This window comes from Scardinius erythrophthalmus (assembly GCF_964197995.2).
Source record: "Scardinius erythrophthalmus genome assembly, chromosome: 2".
Classification (NCBI taxonomy): Eukaryota; Metazoa; Chordata; class Actinopteri; order Cypriniformes; family Leuciscidae; genus Scardinius; species Scardinius erythrophthalmus.
The window spans coordinates 55,843,083-55,853,143 of NC_138222.1; the positions used below are offsets into that span (position 1 = coordinate 55,843,083).

The 10,061-nt window shown below is 37.2% G+C and overlaps 1 protein-coding gene across 1 annotated transcript; it reads left to right on the forward strand.

Moving 5' to 3' along the window:
• Window positions 1-8,201: 8,201 nt before the first annotated feature.
• On the forward strand, window positions 8,202-9,400 carry LOC308681011 (uncharacterized protein). The gene is made up of 2 exons (XM_081349533.1): window positions 8,202-8,223; window positions 8,332-9,400. Exon 2 carries the CDS (start codon window positions 8,402-8,404, stop codon window positions 8,996-8,998), a length of 597 nt encoding a protein of 198 aa, XP_081205659.1. The 5' UTR covers window positions 8,202-8,223; window positions 8,332-8,401; the 3' UTR covers window positions 8,999-9,400.
• The last annotated feature ends 661 nt before the right edge of the window (window positions 9,401-10,061 follow it).

Consider the following 10,061-nt stretch of genomic DNA (forward strand, 5'->3'; position numbering starts at 1 on the left):
GAAGCTCATTTTCGGCCTACATCATAAAAATTATTCATTTATACGTAAATTCTACGTTCCTTTTCAAGAAAATGCTCTGTGAAAAATGAATGTAATAATATAATAAAAGTATAAATAATAATATAATAAAGTATAATAATAATGCTAGCCTACTAATAATAAGATATTTTAAGAATTATTTTGAAATTATTACTAATAATAATAATATAAAAAATACAATAAGTAATAATATAATAAAGGTATAAATGTATAATTGTGTGAAATGTATTATAAAAAAAATATGTGTATTCATATTAAACCCTTTTAAACGTAAATTTAAAATATTCTGGCTGACCCCTGTGAGTTTCCATGGTGACGCCTCATTGCTTGTCACGTGACAAATCTGCTTTTATTTAATTTTTTTATTCAAAATATTCACAAATTTATAAAGTTATAAATAAATAAATTAATAAAGTTAGCTATGGCATGAAATATTTGATATTCCGATTGTCAAATATATGCAAGTGGAAGTGTTATGTTGTTTAAACACATTTAAAACGATTGCGTTAGTTTGTGCCACTGTTCAGAGAATCGGATCTGTTGGATTTAACGTTACAGCACGTGAATTCATCCACTTCTCCCGAAATACATGAAAGTAAGTGGCCGGTGAACTGGGAGAAGAATATAGTTAGCTTAAAATTAAAGTTACTTACACAACACAATACTTACACAATCTGATGAATAAACTGAGTTTGCCGTTGCCCATCACTGCGGATTACTGGAGTTCATTAAACACACCATTATTGAAAATTGGCTAGCAATTTCGACAAGCAAATACCAAGAAATAGGTTGCAGCAGTTTGTCTTTGAAAAATCCGCGATGGGACTGAGCTCGAACAGCTTCAACATCAGCGACTTTTTTTATTGTATGAAATCGCTGTCAATCAAAAGGAGACACAGCCTTTCGACAGACCCTCCAATCATCACGCGGAAGCCCGGAGTCCAGGCCAGCCCACTCCCCGTTCACCCCCAGAGAAGCTGAGCTTCCATGGGCGGGACATAATCGCAGCATTTATCCAATCACCGTCTAGTTTCGAAGCGCTGAAAAAAACTGTTTGAAGCAGCCCCATAGAAGTCAATGGAAGCTGGGCTTCAACAGGAAAATGCACTGTGACGCTACGGTTATGTATGAGAAGGAAATCGAGTCAGCAGACCTGCTGTATGTAACTGATTCTGAACGAACTCTTCTTTGAGACGAACGTTTTCTAACGCATTTTAGTCAATAAAATGTTAATACAATAGTACATATTTGACCGTTAATTTTTTTGACATTATAGGGGAAGCCGAGCATCCCTTGCAGTCTTAAACAAATCGCCACTGGCGGATGCATAAACCTCCCTCTTTTGATTTTGGCATGATGTTCTTTAGTGCTTAAGTGATCCAGTAATGAAAATGTCATGATGTTCCAGCTTGTTGTTTTCTGCGGAAAACAAAAGCACATATTTTGAAGAAGGTCTCGCCTGTCTCTGTCCATATATAAAAGTTAATATGGTCCGAAACAACACTGGATCCAAGTGACTTAAACTGTATAGAATTTTTTTTTTTTGAGAAAAGTTTATACAAGGTGTATGCACTTCATATGCACTTTGAATTGTGATAATAAGAGTCTACTAACCTTTTCCACCAAGAAATTGTCTCTTTTGTGCATTTAAGCTGCACAAATAAATCATTACAAAATGTACATTTGAATCATTTGGTAAATTATCGCTCTTTATTTGAAATTTTTGATATTTTGACTTTATTTCACAGCACTGTGCTCTAAAAAAGATGGTTCTTTAAAGGTTATTTACTTATAGTAACATTTAGAACCTTTCTATTCTCTATTTAGAACCTTTATATTCTCTATTTAGAACCTTTATATGCTGAAATGGTTCTGTGTTTGAGTTTAGGGTCCTTCCTTTTTTTCAAATCTGTAACTATCAAAGCCTCCTCATTTCTGATGTTCTGGAGCTCAGCTACTACACAGACTGTCAACACACTCTCAACAGGTCAATTATTTATTTCCTAAAATGTCTATAAATTATAACTTTTGTAAATTGTAGCGGAGCTAAACTGTAACCGGTTTCCTACCAATCATGTCTCTTTCTCTTTTTAGTTTTACAGAACATGTAAGTGCTCTGTTCAGTTAATCTTCTCTTCTCCACAAAGTAAGTAACAGAGATATTGAATCTATGATCCATATGTCCGTATATATTATGCCTAAACATGCAGTCACATAAAAACATCATAGCTATGCCATGACTCATCACTTTTTTTTAACACAGTACAGGGCTCTCATACTGTCATTTTGTGCTAATTTTGACCTTCATAAACATAATTGATTTTACATAATCAAATGGAAGAGACACACTGTAACTCTAAACTCAATTGTCTCCATCATAACTTCATCATGCAGAGAGAAACTGCCACTCAGAATACACACATAATGAAGGACGTAAAGACTTCATAGAGGATTGTGAGGATATTTGATTGGAACTTGGTCTTCATTACATCGATATCGTGTTAAATGTCAATTGTTATTTATTAATGTATTCAGCTAACAACTGTTAGAACATTTTTTGCTACAACTAGATATTATAAGACCAGTCAGATAGAAGACTAAAAAAAGAAGAAGAAATAATATATATTAATAATACTAATATACCAATGAAAATAAACTATTGTTGAAAAGGTTATTTATAACAGCATTAAGGTCCTATATGACTTTCAAAGCATGGTTCTTTATGAAATCGGTTCTCTTTAGCACCAAACCCTACATTGGTACTGTTTAGAAGCATCGACTGTATCGAAAGTAAAGTACATTTGAAAAATAAAATGATGTAAAAGTAATATTTTGCATAGTGGCACATCCATGAAAGCATCCCACAGCAACAATAGCTCTTGTGCGGTTCCCTCTCCTAGTAACCAAGTCATCTCCTGATAATACGTGTCAGTGAAACCAGCTCCCACCCCAGCGATATGAAGCATGGCATCAGGGGAGGCAAAGAGACTGAAAGAAAGAGACAACAGCAAACGTGTGCAGCGTAAAAGCAGGCGCTGTTAAACGGTGACAAAGCTGAGTCAAGAGTTTGTTTTCCGTGACTTTACATTGACCCAGAATGGACCCTGTCCTCGCGTTCGAAAAGGCACAAACCGCTTCATCTTGAGAGAAAACCGAGGCGCTGGACTGGTGAGTGAAACTTTCATCCTTCTTTCACACTTTGAGCTAATATGAATAGATACATGAATATATATTCACTATTGTGTTGCCAGTTTTCTTGAATAAATATCCTAAGTGTAGAATTTTCAGTGTAACTACATTCATTCTTTCTGAAAACAATATCATTGTGTAAGCAAGTCACGACCAGATGTCAAGTGTTTTTGTTTGATGTTGTGTGGCATTTCAGATACAATTGTAGATTGCCACTACAAATGTGAACAAATAAACACTTGTGCATATTTAGATCTGCAACACTTACATTTAAATACATGTTAAAGTCCACGTCTGCACTTCTAAGATATTGTTGCTGTAATTCTATAGAGACTTGCATTGCTAGGCAGCTTCTCCTGTGAGTGATGGTTGCTTTGACTATATTTCCCCATTGAGAGTTGGATTGAAACTGCAACATTAATTAGACAACAGACAGCTGGGTATATTAGAAGTAAATGGTGCTAAACAATTCTGTAATTGTCACTTTTTGTATGTGCAGTTATCATAAATGTGTACACTTTTTTGAGACTTATGAAACTGTTTCCCATTCATTCAATGTGCACGAGAAAGCTAAACCTGATGAAAACCTCATGAATAGCCTATGTTGTAACTCCAATACCAGAGATGCACTTTCATATTTACCATAATGTTAGTACACATTTAATAATCATAATCACGATCTTGCACTTTGGTGATGTTTTGTTATGGTAAGACAGTTTCTCAACATTTCAGCACAAAAGTGATTTCATGTCTGAGAAGTGACTTGTGAAACTGGGTCAGTTCCACTTATTTATAAACTAGATTAAGCAGGTTTAATCTGGTAAATAAAAAAGTCAAGTATTTCATCTTTATATGCATGTATATATGTAACATGGTTATGGATATACCAGCTATAGCAATTAAAACTTGCATTTTTCATTGAACGGTCAATGAACGGTCAACAAAGTATTGTAATTTTAGCAGTAAAACACTGTTAAAATGCTACAGTAAAAACCTGTTGGTTTACCAGTAAGTTCGCTTACTTTAAGTAGATCAAACGTGACATTTTGTGTAATTTTACAGTAAAATACAGTTAAAAAATATAGTTTTTGGAAGGAAAAAAGAAAATGTCATCTTGTAAATTTGCATTCCCAGAATTCCCTGTATGTGTGACATTTTCATATTGGATAGATTCTCATTTAAATAATGTTTCTTCTTAGTTTTTATCAGTTGTATGAGTTATGTACATTAAATGAATGTTTATTGCATTATTTTAGTGGTAGTGTTTTGTGTTTGTGTGTATTTGCACCTTCTATTAGCATTTGTGTCATCTTGTCATATTTTTTCCCCCTCAAAATAATGCAAATGCTTTGCCCATCTGTGGTATCACTACTTCTGCTGCCTTCCCATGCTGTCAGAATTATCATAAATATGAACTGCCTAGTTAAAAATTGGACATGGACGGCCAAATTTTGACACCCAAGTTCCCGAGTTAATTGGGCGAGTCATAAACTTTAAACATGGCGGAGGGAGAACGATTGCTGCTGTGATTAGGCTACTATTCTTTATTAGTTTTTTTCTTTTTTCTTTTTCACAACAGCTAAATCGTCTTGTCTTGTAGTTAGTGCATATTTACATATATGAATAATTATTTGAAGCATATTGTGTGTTTTATACACAGCGAAAATAGCTTGCATTTGACCGAAATTCCACAAACGTCAGTAGCTGACTAGATTGCGCTGTGAATGTTTATACGGTTTCAACGAATGAGACGCTAATTGTCATTTTGGCTGTATTAAGATTTTCCCAATGAATAAACCCTGTGTTCTCCATGATCCCTGTTCTTTCAGACAACAAAGCACTTGAACGCGGCGATCTCGTAAACTTCAGAAATGGGAAGAAGGAAATTTTTTGATAACACGCGAAGACAGCATAAGATGAGCGTCTGATATGTTTTAAAGTCCCCCTGCTGTGAAAATCAAACTTTTAATGTTGTTTATCAGTCCATGTGGTGTTTTTAATATGCTTTAAGACAAATCATGTGCAAATTCATAAGTACCATGAATGGGTGCAGCAGGCGTAATGATATGACGCAGCGCCTGGAAATAGTTCTAATAGGTTAGACAAACTTAGTCCCGGTCACGTTGGAAGAAGTTACCGAGCTGGGGACTATTTCCAGGCGCTGCGTCATATCATTACGCCTGTTGCACCCATGGTACGGCCGCACAGTTCCTTGATTATTACGCCGGAATGAGAGTAGTTCCTAGCCATATAGGCTTAGAAAATCGCAACTTTTCATTTTCCGTCGATCTTAGTACACGGTTTAACTACAGAAGAGTCAAGTTTTAAATAGGAAAAATATTGAAACTCTTTGGTCATTTTGAAAGAAATGCTACTGGACTCGTCAGAATCAATTATCTATGCTAAGCTATGCTAAAAGTGGTACCGTCAGAACCGGAGTTCGGCTGAATGGATTCTAAAACGATAAAACTCAACTGTTTAACTCTGGGGGAGTTGTAAAATAAGCATATTTCCGAAAAAAGTGGAGTATCCCTTTAAGGGATATACTATTGCAGGGGTTTTCAAAGTGGGGGCCGCGGCCCCCTGGGGGGCCGCCAGGGGGCGCCAGGGGGGCCGCAGCAAGTTGGGGAAAAAAGCGGAAAAAAGTAAAAAAATATATATTTATAAAAAATATTAAATATTTGCTAATATGAGTATTGTTATGAAATAACATTATAATAATTTGTTGCATAGCCTATCTTAACATTATACTTTTAATGTTAATATTTTAGAGATGAACTGATTGATCGGCTAGTGACAAGAATTGGCCGATTTTCACGTGATTTTCAGTCTGACATATGCCGATTCAAATGCACTCGGGCGCCGCATGAATAACATGATCGCGCAACATCAGCATCACACATGCACACAGAACGCACATGTAGGAAACCTTGTGAATTACGGTCGTTTCAGACCGCGAGCAGCGCGATTTTTTTTCCGGCGTGCATGTTCAGTGAGTGCATTCACACCGCGAGCAGGAGCAGCGCGTGAGCGTCAAGCAGGAGCGTCGCGTGAGCAGCAGTGAAGCGGAGGGTTTCGGCGCCGAGTCTATTTTTGCTGCGCTGCTCACGCTCAATTAAAGTGAAGGCACACTTTTGATGGACAAAATAAATATGATTTCACACAAAAAGTACCTAAAATGCACATATTGCATGTATAGTTAGTGTGTTTGAACAAGAACTGGAGTAGGATTTTTGCCTTCATTTTCTTTTCTGACATAGCCTACTAAAGAAAATGAAGACAAAAATATTTATAGAAAATGTATTAATTTAAACTTGTTTTTATTAATCAGTTTGGGTAAAAGTGGTGTTTTATTATATAGAGGCTATATTGGGGCTGGAGGAATTAACGCGTTAATCTTTGCGATTAATTTGAAATGTTTAACGCGTTAAAAAAATAACGCATTTAACGCAGCACTTTTTTTTGCCTCGTTTTAATGATTTCCTGTTGCGGCTGCTATTAAAAAGCCGAAAATATGTGGATCGGGTTTCATTCTCGAGCAGCTTTAATGAGCGGGTCTTTTCCGCTCCGTGTGCGCCGCCGCACTCTCCGTTCCGTGTGTGTGTGTGTGTGTGTGTGTGTGTGTGTGTGTGTGTGTGTGTGTGTGTGTGTCGGCCATAGGTGTCGGCGCGCTGCGCGTTCTGCTCTGTCGTTCACGGCCCAAACGCTCCAATCATGTACCGATCACGCACTGGAAAAGCAAGTCCGCTCAAATAAGGTGAAATTTCTCTCTAGACTTCTGTTTGCTGCGCTGTTATTCATGCTGGGCAACAATGTTAAAGGGATAGCTCACCCAAAAATGAAAATTCTGTAATTTACTCTCCCTCAAGTTGTTCCAAACCTGTATGATTTCCTTTCTTCTGCTAAACACAAAAGAAGATATTTTAAAGAAGGTTTGTAACTAAACAGTTGCTGGTCCCCATTGACCATAGTATTTTTTTTTTCCTATATGGAAGTCAATGGGGTCCATCAGTCGTTTGGTTACCGACTTTCTTCAAAATATCTTCTTTTGTGTTCAGCAGAAGAAAGAAAGTCATAAAGGTTTGGAACAACTTGAGGAAGAGTAAATGAGGACAGAATTTTTAATTTTTGGGTGAACTATTCCTTTAAAATGACCTGCTCTGATCACATGCTATGTGTAATAATAGCTTTTTTAGGACTATAGTTTATTTTTATAATTAGTAAAAAAAAAAAAAAAATTGAAAAAAAAAATCTTAAATTGATTATGTTGATTGATTATTGAAAAAGAATAATACATTGATATATTGATGTTTAATATTATTTTAATATAGGGCTATTTTCTGTTCCTTTTTTCTGGTGATTCTAAGTTTTAATTATTGATGATTACAAGCTTGGAGGAAATGCAATTAATTGCAATTAATTACAGCAAATTGTGCAAGTAATTAGTTAATTTTTTCTAATCGATTCCCAGCCCTAATATATATATATATATATATCTGATGTTCACCTAGATGTTTTATTTATTTATTTCTACACGTGCCGTAGTATTGTCGATGGGTTCAATAACACATCCTGCAAAAGGGGGGCCTTGGCCAGAACCTAGTGGTATTTGGGGGGCCTTGGCATGGAAAAGTTTGGGAACCCCTGTACTATTGCAATAATGTCATTCCACTATTGCACAGTGTTGCCGCTTGGCAACACAGACATTTGATCGATTTACCAAAAACTAATTTCAATATGGACTTTTTTTAAGTGGTGAATATGTCATCATAACTTAACTGAGGTGATGTTTCCGTTGTTTGTTCCGTTTGTTACTGATGTTTTAGTTTGCTTTCAGCAATGGCAGTCTGTCAGAAATCGCACCACAGAAAAAAAACTGCATGTCATGTGACTTAACCAAAGCACATCATTGGCTAAACTAAGGGCTTCTCATTCCAACAAAAAACACGAGAATGTTTTCTTAAAGAGACAGTGGCAAGGAAATGAACACAAAGAGTATGTTGCCATGTGGCCACACCATGAGGACATTCAAAATATAGCACCAAAAACGAACATTCTTTCTCACTGAACAGCTATTTAAAAATTAAAATACTTTTTCTCTAGGTTAATTCAGACCCTGGAAGTCCCTCCTGAAGATTCAAAGCTCTGTGGCATCATCCCGGCTTCCTCCATCATGTCAGAGACTCGACCAACCCCTGCACAAACTGAGCTGCCTTCAGAGTCTCCAGAGGTGGAGTGTCCAGTCTGCTATCAGGAGTACGACCAGAACTCTAAACTCCCGCGCATGCTGGAGTGCCTTCACGTCTTCTGCACGGAGTGTCTCCGCAAAATCCAGCTCACTCCTTTGCACCCGCCTGACCCCAACAGCGCCCCTTCAATCTCCTGCCCCCTGTGCCGCCACTCCACCCCGCTACAGGGTGGCGACACTTACTCTCTCCCCTGCAACTCACGGATTCTCGCCCAGCTCCCTCCCGTTGCCTTCCGCCTGCCAGCGTCGGTGTCGGCCCGGCTGGCCACGGTGACCCAGCGCCTGGTTCTGTCCCTGGGGGAGAGGGATACCCGCTTCATAATCCTGCCCACTGTTAGTCTGAGGGTGGAGCAGATGGGAGACCACACAGAACGGGGAAACCTGCATCGAGAGAGGGAGGGTTTGAGGAGACACAAGAAGAGCCTGTGGTTTGTTCAGGTTCTGGCTATCATCTTCTGGATTACGTTCATGCTGACTTGTGTTTTGGGGGTTGTGTTTGGGCCAAGATTTTTTCACAATTAAGAAGTTAAGGACACGGGTGTATATCCTCCAAATGCATTCATTTATTTATTATGTCCCTGCATCTTCCAAATGAGAACTTTTAGATGATTATAAATAGATCATTTTGATGACTGACAGGTTGGGCAATTAAATCTACATTTGCCCTAAAATATTTGAACATTTAAAATGTTTGAATGTCATTGGATTAAAAAACGAAATATTTAGGCATTTTTAGATAGCATGAGCAGTAAGCAAAACATTTAGTTTTTTTTAAAGATACAACAATATAGTATTGTGAACACCTGGATGATAAACGTGAGAGGAACATAAAGCTGCATATGGCAATTCATCTGTTCAAAGAAATATCTTACTCGCCTGTTGAATGATAAAAACACCATTGCCGTGTCGCTTTTAAAACATTTCAAATCCCTCAGTTCTCGCCATCTCGGAAAAGCCAAGTTAATGTTGATTCTTGTTTTATTACGAGCTCTGTCTCGTTCTCTTTTTGCCAGCAGACTCTCCTCTGTTCAGCGTTTGTTTAAACGGGTTTATTCCCTGGAGTTTGGAGATTTAGCTTCTCCATGTCAACCTTTCTCACTCGTAACTGTCAAATAACCTCTGTCACTCCCACGCCAGACATGCGTCAAAATAGCCGGAGCAACTTCTCTCTATTTACAGATATGACAAGATGCACACGGGCGAGTGACGCATGTACGCAATTCCCCACCAAAACCATCCGACAGGTCTAAAATAGTCTTACTATAGTAAATCAGGGTGAGACAAAAACACGTTTTGGAAGAAGAATTGGTGGTGTATTGACTCATGATGTAAATTCAAAAAAAAAAAGTTACATAGTGTACCTTAAAAAGAAATGGGAAAATTGTGAGGTTAGTTTTGACAATAGCTCTATTCTCGTGTCATGAAGATTTTATTTGGTTTAATATTTTGTTTAATTCAATTTATTTTATACATTCAAGTGTTCAAATACCTTATGGGCCCTCTCTATATGAATTAATTTAGTTCATATTACAATGTGTGTATAGTCTTAACATTATCTCTGTCCTTGACTGTTATTGACTGTTAA